Source organism: Mauremys reevesii, linkage group 13 (assembly GCF_016161935.1).
Source record: "Mauremys reevesii isolate NIE-2019 linkage group 13, ASM1616193v1, whole genome shotgun sequence".
Taxonomy (NCBI): Eukaryota; Metazoa; Chordata; order Testudines; family Geoemydidae; genus Mauremys; species Mauremys reevesii.
The window spans coordinates 9,439,879-9,458,151 of NC_052635.1; the positions used below are offsets into that span (position 1 = coordinate 9,439,879).

The 18,273-nt window shown below is 44.6% G+C and overlaps 2 protein-coding genes across 2 annotated transcripts; both read left to right on the forward strand.

Moving 5' to 3' along the window:
* The first annotated feature begins 2,003 nt into the window (after positions 1–2,003).
* On the forward strand, positions 2,004–2,786 carry LOC120380487 (olfactory receptor 14A16-like). Its single transcript, XM_039498199.1, has one exon. It carries the CDS (start codon positions 2,004–2,006, stop codon positions 2,784–2,786), a length of 783 nt encoding a protein of 260 aa, XP_039354133.1.
* Positions 2,787–14,364: 11,578 nt separating this feature from the next.
* Positions 14,365–15,300, forward strand: LOC120380958 (olfactory receptor 14A16-like). Its single transcript, XM_039498902.1, has one exon. The coding sequence runs from the start codon at positions 14,365–14,367 to the stop codon at positions 15,298–15,300; it is 936 nt and encodes a 311-aa protein (XP_039354836.1).
* The last annotated feature ends 2,973 nt before the right edge of the window (positions 15,301–18,273 follow it).

The following is an 18,273-nucleotide window of genomic DNA, read 5'->3' on the forward strand; positions in this document are numbered from 1 at the left end:
ACTTTTTTAGGGTCAGATCCCCAGCTAATGTAAAACAAAATGCCTCCATTGAAATCAAAGGGCCACATCTCCACTTGGTGTAAAAAGCCCAAACTCCTCTGAACTCAATGGAACTGTGTCAGTTTACACCATTTTAGGACATTACACTGAGCTTTTAGTGTTTGCCTCCAGGTACCTCTTAGTGACCAACATCAAACAGCCAGAGCAGCCTCAGCTTACCACTGAGCTGTCATTGAGGATGCTTTCTGAGTCCATGTCATATTTCTTCAGAAACTGGAAATCAGGCAGCATTTGCTTTTTAATACATTACCTCCATATCCAAGTTTGCATATTTCCTCAATAGGGGAAATAGCTTGGCTAGATCATTGGGGTGGGATGTGCTTTGCTCCATCCATCACACAGCATTTTATCAAGCCACATCCTGAGCCAGATCTTCAAATGGTGTAAACTGATGCAACTCCATTGACATTAAGGGAACCATGCCAATTTACACTCGTGTGTTATTTTGCCATTCCTAGTCAATGGCAGTGACAAATGCTGTGCACCTTTCACACTCCTACAGTGAGATATTCCTGAGGGAAATCAGGGCCATACTTAGGGTGTAGATGTAACCCCAACCGTTGTCTTTGTTCTTCCCTCCACATTCATCACACAATGAACTGAGGAAGGAAATATCCAAACAAACCACCACGACCGAGTTCCTTCTCCTGGGATGCTCTGATGTTTGGGAGCTGCAGATTTTATACTTCTTGGTGTTTCTAGTGATTAACCTGGCAGCCCTGATGGGCAATCTTCTGATCATCACAGCCATAGCCCTCGAGATGAATGGGATTAGACTCTAGATCTCCTGCTCTAGAGCCGTATCCTCTGTCCCACACTGCTGCCGGCTAAACACATATGCTGTAAATGGGAACATACATGTAACAAGATGCAGCCCATCCCACACAGAGCTCACAGTCCAAGCAGACCAAGCAGAGAAAGGGTCAGAGGGGAAACAGAGGCACAGGAGGACGTGACTGGCTCAAGATCACAGAGCAGGTCAGTGGCAGGGGCAAAAATAGACCCCAAGTCTTCTGATGGCCAGTGACCCACTCAGACATAAAATGACAGAGGTAAATGTTCCAGCAAAGAGGTAGCTCAGTGATGTTACTACCCCATTGTTACACTTAGATGGAAGTGGGATCTTGTGTCACAAATCAATACGTATGCAGGCAGCAGTTCATCTATGTGGTGCTGCAGTGGAATCACTAAAGACAAGCTCTCATACACGATGCTGAGCAAGTCTATGTCATATTTCCCCGGAGAGTGGATATCAGGCTGTGTTGGCGAGCTGTTTGTAGCAAGAGAGAATCCAGCTTGCCTAGAATGTTGCGTTGGGCTGTACTTTGATCCATCCTTCACACAGCATTTTATCAAGCCACATCCTGGGGCAGATCTTTAGATGGTGCAAACTGCAGTGGGGGAGGTTTAGGTTGGATATTTGGAAAAACTTTTTCACTCAGAGAGTGGTGAAACACTGGAATGTGTTACCTAGGGAGGTGGTGGAATCTCTTTCCTTAGAGGTTTTTAAGGTCAGGCTTGACAAAGCCCTGGCTGGGATGATTTAGTTGGGAATTGGTCCTGCTTTGAGCAGGGGGTTGGACTAAATGACCTCCTGAGGTCCCTTCCAACCCTGATATACTATGATATTCTATGATTCTATGATGCAGCTCCATTGACTTTAAGGGAGCCATGTCAATTTGCACGTGTGTGATAACTCACCACTCCTAGTTAAATAGCAGTGACGAGTGCTGGGCATTGTTGACACTCACATCATGAGATAATGCTGCGGGGAATCAGGGCCACTCCCTCTCTCACTCTAATCCCCACCACTGTCTATGTCCTTCCCTCCACAGCCATCACATAATGAACTGAGAAAGAAACTGTCCAACCAGACCACCCTGACCGAGTTCCTTCTCCTGGGATTCTCTGATGTTCGGGAGCTGCAGATTTTGCACTTTGTGATGTTCCTAGTGATTTACCTGGTAGGCCTGATGGGGAATTTTCTCATCATCACAGCCGTAGCCCTCAACCCCCATCTTCAAACCCCCATGTACTTCTTCCTGGTTAATCTGTCCATCCTAGACTTTGGCTCCATCTCAGTTACCATCCCCAAATCCATGGACAATTCTCTCATAAACACCAGGGTGATTTCTTATCCTGGATGTGTCACCCAAGTCTTTCTCTTTCTCCTCTTCCCTGCAACTGATTTTGCCTTACTCACCATCATGGCATACGACCGATATGTTGCCATCTGCCAACCACTGCACTACGAGAGCATAATGAACAGGAGTGCTTGTGTCCAAATGGCAGCCAGTGCGTGGATTACTGGTATTGTCTACTCTGCCCTGCACACTGGGAACACCTTCAGGTTGCCCTTCTGTCAGTCCAGTGTCATCAGCCAGTTCTTCTGTGAAATCCCCCAGCTACTCAATCTCACCTGCTCTGACTCGTACCTCAGTGAAATTTGGGCTATTGCCTTTAGTATGTTTTTAGGTTCAAACTGCTTTGTTTTTATAATTGTGTCTTATGTTCACATCTTCAAAGCAGTGCTGAGAATCCCTTCTGAGCAGGGCCGAGGTAAAGCCTTCTCCACCTGCCTCCCTCACCTCACTGTGGTCTTTTTGTTACTTTGCACTGGCTTCTTTGAGTACATGAAACCCACCTCCAGCTCAGCATCAAATATGGATCTCATGATGGGTGTTCTATATTCCCTGGTGCCTCCAATAATGAATCCAATCATCTGAAGCATCAGGAATAAGGAGATCAAAGCTGCATTACAGAAACTGATTGTTTGGAGGTTAATTAGCAAGAATTAAATTGTCCATCATTACTAATTGATTGAGATTTCATTCTGAGCTTCTTTATGGATATAATCAACTGATGACAAAATTGTCCCCTTGAGAAAATAGGGTGCAATCTGTTTATGAAATCATAAAATCCGGACTAACTCCACTGAAATAAAATGAGTTAATTTAGAATTACATCACCGTAAAAAAGATCAAAATCTTAATATCTATCCACAAATGTACACACACACCCTTCTCTCTGTCTTATACTGCTAACATCACCTTGCTAATTTAGCATGTTGCACAGAATATCAATAGCCCTAGCTAAGTCACTCGTGGACTTCATGAATTTTCTTGTGCTTCTCCTTTTTGGGGGCATAAAATTTGTGATCGGGGTATGAGAGGTTTGGCTTGTTTGTTTGCTTGGTTGTTTCTTTTTCATGTTGTTTCATTTTATTTATTCATTGCTTGGCTTGCTTCTTTGTTCCAGGTCACTTTTGGGGAATAGGAATTTGCAGGGTGGAATATGTTTGATTAAATCTGGATATCCATTTATTTTGTCATCTATTCAATGTGTCAATGTCATAATGTCTTTTAAAGGATTTTCTGGGTGACTTAAATTTTCCTTTCCCCAATGATGAACAATTAAAAAAAGTTTCTGTAGGTTTATGGATACCTGAGTTCCTGTTTAAATGATTGTTAATGCTGATGTGATTTTATTGTCTTATTTATGATGTAATAAGGCACCTACTCCTTTTAAAATTATGTATAATATCTTTTTTAAAAAAATAAGTAAATAAATATTGTATTCCTCTTGCTATGGTGAAAAGGCATTTTGGAAGAGAAAACTATTGCAATGTTTCCTAAAGACAAACTGAGTCTGGGTAATAATCATAAATGTTTATCCTACCAAACAACTGCAGTGATTGATCTGGAATTGCTCATATTTTTTCTTATGTTACACTTTATTCCTGCAGTGTAAATAAATTGTACTTTGTATAGTGAAGGCTGGGCTAGTCACTCAACTTACTACTGGTCACAGCTCCTCTGGGAAGAACTGCTGGTACCAAGCACAGAGGGAGAAATAACAGTGGGTGCACAAATTGCTATAGCCAATTTGAGAGGGAAAATCACGTCATTCAACTCTGAGAGGGACAGGCAGAAGACGGAGACATGGGGTGTGCACTCAAAGACCAGAGCAGAAAGCAGAGGTTATTCTAACCGTACAACCATAACAAATGAGATTCAGCCATTTGCTTCAAAGGATAGATTGGGATCTGGCCAATGGTCTCTTATCCACACGAGGATCCAATTGTGTCTAGATCACATAAGTTAGCTGCATTATTATTGTTGTTATTATTATTTATTGCCAGTTATCTCATCATAGAAGTCAATCAGGTTGGTCAGGCATGATTTGCCCTTGGGGAATCCATGTTGACTGTTCCTGATCACCTTCCTCTCCTCCAAGTGCTTCAAAATGGATTCCTTTAGGACCTGCTCCATGATTTTGCCGGGGACTTAAGTGAGGCTGACCGGTCTGTAGTTCCCCAGGTTCTCTTTCTTCCCTTTTTAAAAAATGGGCACTACATTAGCCTTTTTCCAGTCATCCGGGACCTCCCCCAATCACCACGAATTTTCAAAGCTAATGGCCAATGGTTCTGCAAATCACATCAGCCAACTCCCTCAGCATACTTGGATGCATTATATCTGGATGCATGAACTTTTGCATGTCCAGCTTTTCTAAATAGTCCTTAACCTATTCTTTCACTACTGAGGGCTGCTCAACTCCTCTCCATTCTGTGTTACCCAGTGCAGCAGTCTGGCAAGACCGAGTCAAAAAAAATATTGAGTACTTCAGTTTTTTCCACATCCTCTGTCACTATGTTGCCTCCCACATTCAGTAAGGGTCCCACACTTTCCCTGACCTTCTTCTTGTTGGTAACATACCTGTAGAAACCCTTCTTGTTACTCTTCACATCCCTTGCTAGTTGTAACTCCAGTTGTGCCGTGGCCTTCCTGATTACACCCTGCATACTCTAGCAATATGCTTATACTCCTCCAAATTCCTCCAAAGTCATCTGTCCAAATTCCACTTCGTGTAAGCTTCCTTTTTGTATTTAAGCTCTCTGAAGATTTCACTGTTAAGCCAAGCTGGTCGCCTGCCATATTTTCTATTCTGTCTGCACATTGGGATGGTTTGTTCCTGCACCCTCAGTGAGGGTTCTTTAAAATACAGCCAGCTTTCCTGGACTCCTTTCCCCCTCATATTAGCCTCCCAGGGGATCCTGCCCATCAGTTCCCTAATGGAGTCAAAGTCTGCTTTTCTGAAGTCCAGGGTCCGTATTTTGCTACTCTCCTTTCTTCCTTTTTGTCAGGATCCTGAACTTAGCCATCTCATGGTCACTGCTGCCTAGGTTGCCACACACTTCTACTTCCCCTACCAATTCTTCCCTGTTTGTAAGCAGCAGATCAAGAGAAGCACAGCCCATAGTTCAGAGGTAGGCAACCTATGGCACATGTGCCGAAGGCGGCATGCGAGCTGATTTTCAGTGGCACTCACACTGCCCAGGTCCTGGCCACCGGTCCGGGGGGCTCTGCATTTTAATTTAATTTTAAATGAAGCTTCTTAAACAATTTAAAAACCTTTTTTACTTTACATACAACAGTAGTTTGTTATATATTATAGACTTCTAGAAAGAGACCTTCTAAAAACGTTAAAATGTATTACTGGCACACGAAATATTAAATTAGAGTGAATAAATGAAGACTTGGCACACCACTTCTGAAAGGTTGACAACCCCTGCCCTAGTTTGTTCCTCCAGCATTTGTACCAGGAAGTTATCTCCATCACTCTCCAAAAACTTCCTTGATGGTCTGTTCATTGCTGTATTGCTTTCCCAGAAGATCTCAGGGTGATTAAAGTCTCCCATGAGAATCAGGGCCTGTGATCTGGAAACTTCAGTTAGTTGTCCAATTAAAGCCTTGTCAACCTCATACTTCTCATTTGGTGGTCTATAGCATACGCCCACTACGACATCACCCTTGTTGCTCTTGCCTCTAAACTTAACCCAAAGACTCTTAACAAGGTTTTCTCCAGTTTCATACTGGAGCTCTGAGCAATCTTACCGGTCTCTTATATATAATGCAACCCACGCCCCCCAACTTTTCTGCCCTGCCTGTCCTTCCTGAACAGTTTATATCCATCCATGACAGTACTCCAGTCATGTGAGTTATCCCATCAAGTTTCTGTTATTCCAATCACATCATAATTCCTTGACTGTGCCAGGACTTCCAGTTCTCCCTGCTTGTTTCCCATGCTTCTCACATTTGTGTATAGGCACTTAAGATAACTCGCTGATTGTCCCACTTTCTCAGTATGAGACAGGAGTCCTCCCCTCTTGCGCTCTCCTGTTCATTATGCTCTCGTAGTGCAGTGGTTAGGACATTTCACAGAGCTTTCACTGTTTGCCTCTGGGTATCTCTTAGTGACTAACATCAAAAAGCCAAAGCAGCCTGAGCTGTGGGTTCCTCTGGTAGCTGCAACCCAAGAGCTGTTGATGAAATTCATGAGAAAAAAAAAATCTCTGCTCCTCCAGAGCTGTTTATGTGGCATTAATGAAGGAACAGGCTATTCCAGGACTCCTGGGGTTCTGGTGCCACTGGGCTCTGAGCTGTTGTAGGTGACATGTCTGTACTACCAATGTATATTCTATTCTGAAATCTCTTTGGGATGCCACATGGGACTCAGCCCTGCCTTGTTTTTAACCAAGGGCTCTTGCAGGGATACTGCCATCGTGTGAGATCCAGCCTGGGTGCTATTCCTCTTCTGTGGGGTTAAGGTCAGTTAGGGAAGGTTGTCAAGGTGAATTGTTCCTGAGGTGAGATCAGAACTTGGCTCACAGCCATGGAGACCAGATTCTGCTATTTAGCTCCAGGCAAGGTACATGCTGACTGTGTCTGAATCTTGCACAAGCCAGGATCAGTTTCAGAGCTGGGAGGGGCTTTCAGTCCCCAATCCCATTTAATCCTTCACCTTTCAGCCAAGCCTGCCCAAAGAGGGGAGCATCCATCTGTGGAGTGTGTCCCTGTCCGCTAGGAACTGCAGAGAGACCCAGTAACTCAGGGGATATTGCGAAGGGACAGGGAGACAGCAGTTGGATTACACAGTGATGAGGCATTATTGACAGGTGCACAGATAGAGAAGGACTAAAGAATCCTGCCAGTGGCTGGGAAACATTCCACAAAGACCAACACTGTAAGTCTGCTATTTCTCTTAAATATGTGTGGGAGCTAATATACTGGAGCAATGTAATACTAGAATTATGAGTTACATTTGGAACTCTCTAAAACCTTTACTATCATTCAATCAAACATCTAGAGTTGCTCACTTTTTACAGCATAAAATTTTCAATTTTCATTGACGTTATAGAAAAGCAAACCTTTTTCTGATTTTGTGAATTGAGAAACAAATAATTGCTGGTAAAAATACTGAAAAATTTTCATGGAGAGTTTTGAAAAAAAATTATTGTTGTTGTTTTTAAGGATAGCACAGACCTACTATAAAACTTTTTTTCAATTTAACCCAGTTTTCCTTGGAAATAATTTAAACAGAAAACATCTGAATTTCCCAGGTTAGAAATTTATAACTAAGCCAGCATTGATATGTCCAATAACACCCTCTATTTCAATCACATTTATTGCTTTTTCGAAGAGATTCATGTAGGATGGTAAAACTGAGTAAGCTGCAATGTTAGTATCAGGGCCGGCTCTAGCATTTTTGCCGCCCAAAGCAGAAAAAAAAAAAGCAGCAGCAATTCAGTGGCAGGTCCTTCACTCTGAGAGCGAGTGATGGCCTCGCTGCCAAATTATTGCCCAATGGCTGCACGTGCCACCCCTCTCTTCATTGGCCGCCCCAGACACCTGCTTGCTATTCTGGTGCCTGGAGCCAGCCCTGGTTAGTATCCTCAGAGTATGTTTTATACATGCAGGCACCTTTAAACTGAGGCACAGAGAGTTGAAGCCCCCAGCCAAAGCCTGTCTCTGCTCAATGACATAGAAGAGGGCAATGTGGCTAGACCCCAGATTTGTTCTAGCACCATATCCTCTGTCCCACACTGATGCCCGGTAACCAAAAATACTCTTAACAGGCGGAGAGCACACACATGTAGTAAGACACAGCCTGTGTCCTGGAGAGTTTACAGCTGAAGTGGACAGGACAGAGAAAGGGAGGGAGAGAGAGAGGGAGGGAGGGAGGGGAAATAGAGATACAAGGACTGGAAGTGCTTGGCCCAAGGTCACACAGCAGGTCAATGGCAGATCCAAGAATAGAAACCAAGTCTCCTGATGGCCACTGAACCATAAAGATATAGAGTCACAGAGGGAAATTACACAACACAGATGGAGCTGAGCGATGCTATTAGCCCCTCATCACACAGAGATGGAAATGCCGCTGGGATCTGGTGTCACAAATCAGATTTGGTAACAGGCAGGAGGCCGTCTATGTGGTGTGGCAGTGAGTCCTTACAGCTGAGCTGTCATTGGAGATGCTTTCTGAGTCCATGTCTTATTTCCTCAGAAACTGGAAATCAGGCAGCATTTGCTTTTTAGTATGTTACCTCCACATCCAAGTTTGCATATTTCCCCAACAAAGGAAATATCTTGGCCAGATCATTGGGGTTGGATGTGCTTTGCTCCATCCCTCATACTGTATTTTATCAATCCAGATCTTCAGACTTTGTAAACTGATGCAGCTCCATGGATATTAAGGAGGCCATGCCAATTTCCACTCTTGTGTTAATTCACCTCTCCTAGTCAATGGCACTGATGAGTGATGTGCACCTTTCATACTCCTACCATGAGATATTACTAAGGGAAATCAGGGCCATACGCGCTGTCACTTTAACCCGGCTGTTGTCTTTGTCCTTCCTTCTCATCATCTCAGCCATAGCATTTAACAACTGTTATCAGATGCTACCGGTGTGGTGGTCTGCTCTGTTCAATGTTGATATCAATCGTCTGTGTGCATGTTCCCTCTGTGTGCTGTCCCAGCTCTATGCAGATAGCTGCCACAGCAGACCCTGAGAGAACCCCCAATGACCACAGACTCTAGTAAGGTACGAAGGCACATTGGCCAGGTTTATTGTCAAAGAGAAACACAGTCTCCAGATTTCCACAGCATAGAAGTCAAGGGTGCTGCTAAGGTGCTGCTAGCCAGTACATATGTGCTCCCTGACAATGGACTCAGCTGGGTCAGTGGCGGGACTTTCCACTGCCCCCTAGGCTGGACAAAGACATCCACTCAGAGGTGCATTCCTATAGAGAGGTGCAAACAAGTTACCCATCACTCCTGACGTATCGAGGTGCAACCCCTCTACGTAGTAAGGTGCCGCCTCTCACTTTGTACATATTGGTTCGAACAAAACAACTCTATCCATCATGTTACCCTTTTGGCCCTGCATTGGGATGGGTCAGCCTGTTCCTTGTTATTTGTGTGCACGTACAACTATGCGAATGATCTGATAGCTGGTGTCCAGTGCCTTTTAGGTATGTCTCTTTTTGCAGCATCAACCATTTCCTTGCCAGCTTCTGTGAGCAGGGCCTGCCTCTGGCTCACAGCTTAACTTTGCTTTATGTTAGCAAAGTCTTGACCATTACTTTAGTTCAGGCCTTAGGCCTTATACTGGGCCTCTGATAAGTGTTTATGTTTCAGGGCCTCATTTTACTACAACAACCATCTTCACACCCTAGTTTTCCTTTGAAATAATTTAAACAAAAACTGTCTGAATATTCCAGATTGGAAACTTTGATTTCAACCAGGTTGGGAATATTAACATTATTAGTAAAAAAAAACAGGAGTACTTGTGGCACCTTAAAGACTAACAAATTTATTGTAGCATGAGCTTTCGTGAGCTAAAGCTCACTTCTTCGGATGCATAGAATGGAACACACAGACAGGAGATATTTATACATACAGAGAACATGAAAAGGTGGAAGTATGCATACCAACAGGCAGAGTCTAATCAATTGAGATGAGCTATCGTTAGCAGGAGGAAAAAAAACTTTTTGAAGTGATAATTAAGATGGCCCATAGAAGGTGTGAGGAGAACTTAACATAGGGAAATAGAATCAATTGGTGTAATGACCCAACCATTCCCAGTCTTTATTTAGACCACAGTTAATGGTATCTAGTTTGCATATTAATTCAAGTTCAGCAGTCTCTCTTTGGAGTCTGTTTTTGAAGTTTTTTTGTTGCAAAATTGCCACCTTCAAGTCTGTCACTGAGTGGTTAGGAAGGTTGAATTGTTCTCCCACTGGTTTTTGAATGTTATGATTCCTGATGTCAGATTTGTGTCCATTTATTCTTTTGCGTAGAGACTGTCCGGTTTGGCCAATGTACATGGCAGGGGGCATTGCTGGCACATGATGGCATATATCACGTTGGTAGATGTGCAGGTGTACGAGCCCCTGATGGTGTGTCTGATGTGATTAGGTCCTGTGATGGTGTCACTTGAATGGATATGTGGACAGAGCTGGCATCGGGCTTTATTGCAGGATAGGTTCCTGGGTTAGTGTTTATGTTGTATGGTGTGCGGTTGCTGGTGAGTATTTGCTTCAGGTTGGGAGGCTGTCTATAAGCAAGGACTGGCCTGTCTCCCAAGATCTGTGAGTGAGGATCATCTTTAAGGATAGGTTGTAAATCTTTGATGATGCGCTGGAGAGTTTTAGTTGGGGCTGTAGGTGATGGCTAGTGGTGTTCTGTTATTTTCTTTTTAGGCCTGTCCTGTAGTAGGTGGCTTCTGGGTACTCTTCTGGCTCTGTCAATCTGTTTTTCACTTCAGCAGGTGGGTATTGTAGGTTTAAGAATGCTTGATAGAGATCTTGTAGGTGTTTATCTCTGTCCGAGGAGTGGAGCAAATACGGTTGTATCTTAGAGCTTGGCTGTAGACAATGGATCGTGTGGTGTGTCCGGGATGGAAGCTGGAGGCATGTAAGTAAGTATAGCGGTCAGTGGGTTTCCGGTATAGGGTGGTATTTATGTGACCATCGTTTATTAGCACAGTAGTGTCTAGAAATGGACCGCTTGTGTGGATTGGTCTAGGCTGAGGTTGATGGTGGGATGGAAATTGTTAAAATCTCGGTGGAATTCCTCGAGGGCTTCTTTTCCATGAGTCCAGATGATGAAGATGTCATCAATGTAGCGCAAGTAGAGTAGGGGTGTTAGGGAACGAGAGTTAAGGAAGCGTTGTTCTAAGTCAGCCATAAAGATGTTGGCATACTGAGGGGCCATGCGGGTACCCATAGCAGTGCCACTGACTTGAAGATATATATTGTCCCCAAATGTGAAATAGTTGTGGGTGAGGACAAAGTCACAAAGTTCAGCCACCAGGTTAGCCGTGATATTATCGGGGATACTGTTCCTGATGGCTTGTAGTCCATCTTCGTGTGGAATGTTAGTGTAGAGGGCTTCCACATCCATAGTGGCCAGAATGGTGTTTTCTGGAAGATCATTGATGGATTGTAGTTTCCTCAGGAAGTCAGTGGTGTCTCGAAGATAGCTGGGAGTGCTGGTAGCATAGGGCCTGAGGAGAGAGTCCACATAGCCAGACAATCCTGCTGTTAAAGTACCAATGCTTGGTACTTTAACAGCAGGATTGTCTGGCTATGTGGACTCTCTCCTCAGGCCCTATGCTACCAGCACTCCCAGCTATCTTCGAGACACCACTGACTTCCTGAGGAAACTACAATCCATCAATGATCTTCCAGAAAACACCATTCTGGCCACTATGGATGGAAGCCTCTACACTAACATTCCACACGAAGATGGACTACAAGCCATCAGGAACAGTATCCCCGATAATATCACGGCTAACCTGGTGGCTGAACTTTGTGACTTTGTCCTCACCCACAACTATTTCACATTTGGGGACAATATATATCTTCAAGTCAGTGGCACTGCTATGGTACCGCATGGCCTCAGTATGCCAACATCTTTATGGCTGACTTAGAACAACGCTTCCTTAACTCTCGTTCCCTAACACCCTACTCTACTTGCGCTACATTGATGACATCTTCATCATCTGGACTCATGGAAAAGAAGCCTCGAATTCCACCGAGATTTTAACAATTTCCATCCCACCATCAACCTCAGCCTAGACCAATCCACACAAGCGGTCCATTTCCTAGACACTACTGTGCTAATAAACGATGGTCACATAAATACCACCCTATACCGGAAACCCACTGACCGCTATACTTACTTACATGCCTCCAGCTTCCATCCCGGACACCACACGATCCATTGTCTACAGCCAAGCTCTAAGATACAACCGTATTTGCTCCAATCCTCGGACAGAGATAAACACCTACAAGATCTCTATCAAGCATTCTTAAACCTACAATACCCACCTGCTGAAGTGAAAAACAGATTGACAGAGCCAGAAGAGTACCCAGAAGCCACCTACAGGACAGGCCTAAAAAGAAAATAACAGAACACCACTAGCCATCACCTACAGCCCCAACTAAAACCTCTCCAGCGCATCATCAAAGATTTACAACCTATCCTTAAAGATGATCCTCACTCTCACAGATCTTGGGAGACAGGCCAGTCTGCTTATAGACAGCCTCCCAACCTGAAGCAATACTCACCAGCAACCGCACACCATACAACATAAACACTAACCCAGGAACCTATCCTGCAAAAGCCCGATGCCAGCTCTGTCCACATATCCATTCAAGTGACACCATCACAGGACCTAATCACATCAGACACACCATCAGGGGCTCGTACACCTGCACATCTACCAACGTGATATATGCCATCATGTGCCAGCAATGCCCCTCTGCCATGTACATTGGCCAAACCGGACAGTCTCTACGCAAAAGAATAAATGGACACAAATCTGACATCAGGAATCATAACATTCAAAACCAGTGGAGAACACTTCAACCTTCCTAACCACTCAGTGACAGACTTGAAGGTGGCAATTTTGCAACAAAAAAACTTCAAAAACAGACTCCAAAGAGAGACTGCTGAACTTGAATTAATATGCAAACTAGATACCATTAACTGTGGTCTAAATAAAGACTGGGAATGGTTGGGTCATTACACCAATTGATTCTATTTCCCTATGTTAAGTTCTCCTCACACCTTCTATGGGCCATCTTAATTATCACTTCAAAAAGTTTTTTTTCCTCCTGCTAACGATAGCTCATCTCAATTGATTAGACTCTGCCTGTTGGTATGCATACTTCCACCTTTTCATGTTCTCTGTATGTATAAATATCTCCTGTCTGTGTGTTCCATTCTATGCATCCGAAGAAGTGAGCTTTAGCTCACGAAAGCTCATGCTACAATAAATTTGTTAGTCTTTAAGGTGCCACAAGTACTCCTGTTTTTTTTGCGGATACAGACTAACACGGCTGCTACTCTGAAACCTAACATTATTAGTATTATTTGAAGCCAGTCACTCTATTGCAACGGTGTATATTTCTGTTTCAAATGGGCACTTGTTGAATGGCAAAACTGAGTAAGCAGCAAAGTTGGTAGCCCACAGTATATTTATTAAGCATACTAGTGCCTTAGATGGAGAACAGGGAATTGAAGCCCTCCCACCAAAGCCTGTCTCTCTTATCCCAGCCAAGGACATAGAGGAGGTGAATGGTATTAGAACCTAGATCTCCTGCGCTAGTGCGGCATCCTCTATCCCACACTGCTGCTGGCTGAACAAAAATGCTGTAAATGGTGGCACCGAACATACACATAACAAGATGCAGCCCATCCCATACAGAGCTCACAGTCCTACCAGACAAGGCAGAGAATGGGATGGAGGGGAAACAGAAGCACAGGGAGGGGAAGTGACTGGGCCAAGGTCACACAGCAGGTCAGTGGCAGTGCCAAGAATAGAACCCAAGTCTCCTGGCGGTCACTGAACCGCACAGACATAAAGTGACAGACGTAAATGACACAGCAGAGAGGTAGCTGAGTGATGCTATTAGCCCATTGTTACACAGAGATGGAAGTGGGATCTTGTGTCATAAATCAATACGTAAGCAGTCAGCACGCCATCTATGTGGTGTTGCAGTGGAATCACTACAGACGAGCTCTCATGCAGGATACTGAGTGAGTCTATGTCATATTTCCCTGGAGAGTGGATATCGGGCAGTGTTGTCATTTTAGCATTTTAGTTTCATGCCCAAGCTTAGAACCTGCTGTTTGTAGGAAAAGAGGATCCAGCTTGGCTAGAATGTTGCACTGTGATAGTACTTTGCTCCATCCTCCACACGGCATTTTATTCAGCCACATCCTGGGTCAGATCTTTAAGTGGTGCAAACTGATGCACCTCCATTGACTTTAAGGGATCCATGCCAATTTGCAAATGTGTGATAACCACTAGTTAATAGCAGTGATGAACGCAGGGCATTGTTGACACTCACATCATGAGATATTGCTGCATGGTATCAGGGCCATTCCCTCTGTCACTGTAATCCCCACCACTATCTTTGTCCACAGCCATCACAAAATGAACTGAGAAAGAAAATGTCCAACCGTACTACCCTGACCGAGTTCCTTCTCCTGGGATTCTGTGATGTTCGGGAGCTGCAGATTTTGCACTTTGTGATGTTTGTAGTGTTTTACCTGGCAGGCCTGATGGGGAATCTTCTCATCATCGCAGCCGTAGGCCTCAACCACCATCTTCACACCCCCATGTACTTCTTCCTGGTGAATCTGTCGATCCTAGACCTCGGCTCCATCTCCGTCACCATCCCCAAATCCATGGCCAATTCCCTCATGAATACCAGGTTGATTTCTTACCCTGGATGTGTCACCCAAGTCTTTCTCTTTCTCCTCTTCGTTGCAACTGATTTTGCCTTACTCACCATCATGGCATACGACCGATATGTCGCCATCTGCCAACCACTGCACTACGAGAGTATAATGAACAGAAGAGCTTGTGTCCAAATGGCAGCCAGTGCCTGGATTACTGGTATTGTCTACTCTGCCCTGCACACTGGCAACACCTTCAGGTTACCCTTCTGCCATTCCAATGTCATCAACCAGTTCTTCTGTGAAATCCCCCAGCTGCTCAAGCTCACCTGCTCTGACTCATACCTCAGTGAAGTTGTGCTTCTTGCCTTTAGTGTGTTTTTATGTTTAAACTGTTTTGTTTTTATTATTGTGTCTTATGTTCAGATCTTCAAAACTGTGCTGAGAATCCCTTCTGAGCAGGGCCGGCATAAAGCCTTCTCCACCTGCCTGCCTCATCTCACAGTGGTCTCTTTGTTTCTTTGCACTAGCTTCTTTGCCTACTTGAAACCCATCTCCAGCTCAGCATCAGGTCTGGATCTCATGATGGGTGTTCTCTATTCCCTGGTGCCTCCAGTGATGAATCCGATCATTTACAGCATGAGGAACAAGGAGACCAAAGCTGCATTAAAGAAACTGTTTGTATGGAGGTTCTTCACCATAAATTAAAATGTCCATCATTGTACCTAGATTGAGATTTCATTCTGAACTTCTTCCTGGATATATAAAAGCAGCAAAGAGTCCCGTGGCACCTTATAGACTAACAGATGTATTGGAGCATGAGCTTGCGTGGGTGACATGACATGCATCCGATGAAGTGGGTATTCACCCATGAAAGCTCATGCTCCAATACGTCTGTTAGTCTGTAAGGTGCCACAGGACTCTTTGCTGCTTTTACAGATCCAGACTAACACGGCTACCACTCTGATTCTTGTATATAATTAACTGATGACAAAATTGTCTCCTTGAGAACATAGGGTGCAATCTGTTTATGAATTCATAAAATCCGGAGTAACTCCACAGAAGTAAAATGAGGCCTGGTCTACAATAAGAGTTTATATTGAATTTAGCAGCGTTAAACCACATTAACCCTCCACCTGTCCACACAACGAAGCCCTTTATATAGATATAAAGGGCTCTTAATACTGGTATCTGTAATCCTCCCCGACGAGGGGAGTAGCGCTGAAATCAGTATTGCCATTTCGTATTAGGGTTAGTGTGGCTGCAATTCGACGGTATTGGCCTCCGGGCGCTATCCCACAGTGCACCATTTTGCCCGCTCTGGACAGCAATCTGAACTCGGATGCACTGGCCAGGTAGACAGGAAAAGCCCCGTGAACTTTTGAATTTCATTTCCTGTTTGCCCATCGTAGAGCGCCGATCAACACGGGTGACCATGCAGTCGCAGAATCAAAAAAGAGCTCCAGCATGGACCGTACGGGAGATACTGAATCTGATCTCAGTATGGGGAGATGAATCTGTTCTATCAGATCCCTGTTCCAATAGACGAAATGCCAAAACATTTGAAAATATCTCAAAGGCTATGATAGAGAAAGGCCACAGCAGGGGCTCAGCACAGTGCTGCGTGAGTAGCATAAAAGAAAGCCAAAGAATCAAATGGATGCTCACAGGGGGGCGGGGGGGCCGGACTGAAGACTTGAGCTATCCCACAGTTCCCGCAGTCTCTGAAAACCATTTGCATCCTTGGCTGAGCTCCCAATGCCTGAAGGGTCAAAAACATTGTCCCCCCGTGAAAGAAAAGGGAAAAAATCATTTCTCGCCTTTTTTCAATGTCACCTTATGTCTACTGGATGCTGCTGGTAGACGCGGTGCTGCAGCGCTGAACAGCAGCATTCCCTCCTCTCCCCTTCCTGATGGCAGACAGTGCAATAGGCCTGATAGCTGTTGTCATCATCCCGTGAGTGCTCCTGGCTGGCCTCGGTGAGGTCGGCCGGGGTGCCTGGGGAAAAATGAGAATTACTCCCGGTCATTCCCTTCTTTAAGCTTTGTCTCCTGGAGATTAAGTCCTGCCTGGAATATCATAGCAGCTGGAGGCTGCCTTCCCTCTCTCCCCCCCCCCCATTTTATCTCAATAAAGTCAGTGTTTCGTCTTCATGCATTCTTTATTGCTTCATCACACAAATGTGGGGATAACTGCCATGGTAGCCCAAAAGGGTGGGGGAGGAGGGAAGCAACGGGTTGGGATTGTTGCAGGGGCACCCCCTAGAATGGCATGCAGCTCATCATTTCTGTGGGATGTCTGGGGCTCTGATCCGGAATGGCTGTCCTCTCTGGTTCTTTAGTAGGCTTGCCCGATATTTTAGGCAGGACTGACTCTACCTTTAGACAAAACATAAAGAAGGGAATGACCTGGGAAGTCATTCCCATTTTTGTCCATGTGCCCCCGGCCAACCTCACCGAGGCCAGCCAGGAGCACCCATGACAGCAGCAGATGGTACAGTATGACTGGTAACCATCATTGCCAATTTCCAAAGCAGCAGATTGTACAATATGACTGGTAACTGTCTCTGCTAACTTGCAAAGGCAAGTGAATGCTGCTGTGTACCGCTGCAGTACCGCGTCTGTCAGCAGTATCCAGTAGACATACGGTGACAGTGAAAAAAGGCTAAACAGGCTCCATGGTTGCCATGCTATGGTGTCTGCCAGGGCAATCCAGGGAAAAAGGCGCAAAATGATTGCCTGCCATTGCTTTCACGGAGGGAGGATTGACTGACGACATTTACCCAGAATCACCCATGACACTGTTTTTGCCCCATCATTCATTGGGATCTCAACCCAGAATTCCAATAGGCAGGGGAGACTGCGGGAACTATGGGATAGCTATGGGATAGCTACCCACAGTGCAACGCTCCGGAAATCGATGCTAGTCTTGGTACATGGACGCACACCGCCGAATTAATGTGCTTAGTGTGGCCGCGTGCACTCGACTTTATACAATCTGTTTTCAAATACCAGTTTCTGTAAAATCGGAATAATCCCTTAGCATAGACATACCCTGAATTAATTTCAAACTACACCAGGGAATTTGCTGCCACAAGCAGCCAAAATAAAAAATCGGTGATTGCGATCTGTGACAATTCAGCGGGAGGTCCTTCGCTCCGAGTGGGAGTGAGGGACCCTCTGCTGAATTGCCGCTGAATAGCTGGGCATGCCATCCCTCTCCGGAGTGACCGCCCCAAGCACCTGCTTGCTAAGCTTTTGCCTGGAGCCAGCTCTGACACCAGTGTAAATAAGATCAGAATCTAAATACCTATGCATAAATATATAGACACACCTGTCTATCTGTCTTATACTGCTAACATCATCTTGCTATCTGAGCACATAGCACAGAATATCAATAGCCATAGGTAAGTCACTAATAGACTTCATGAACTTTCTGGTGCTTCTCCTTTTTCGGGATAAAAATTGTGGTTGGGGTATGAGAAGTTTGGCTTATTTGTTTGCTTGATTGTCTCTTTTTCATGTTGTTTCATTTTATGATTCATTGGTTGACCTGTTACTTTGTTCCAGGTGACTTTTGTGGGGTTAGGAATTTGCAGGGTGGGAAATGTTTGATTAAATGGGGGTATACATTTTTTTTTCATTTATTTAAGTTGGCAATGTCATAATATCTTTGAAAGG

Bases quoted from the DNA above. Each gene is read 5' to 3' on its own strand.
- LOC120380487 (XM_039498199.1), top strand. From the start codon at position 2,004: ATGTTCCTAGTGATTTACCTGGTAGGCCTGATGGGGAATTTTCTCATC.
- LOC120380958 (XM_039498902.1), top strand. From the start codon at position 14,365: ATGTCCAACCGTACTACCCTGACCGAGTTCCTTCTCCTGGGATTCTGT.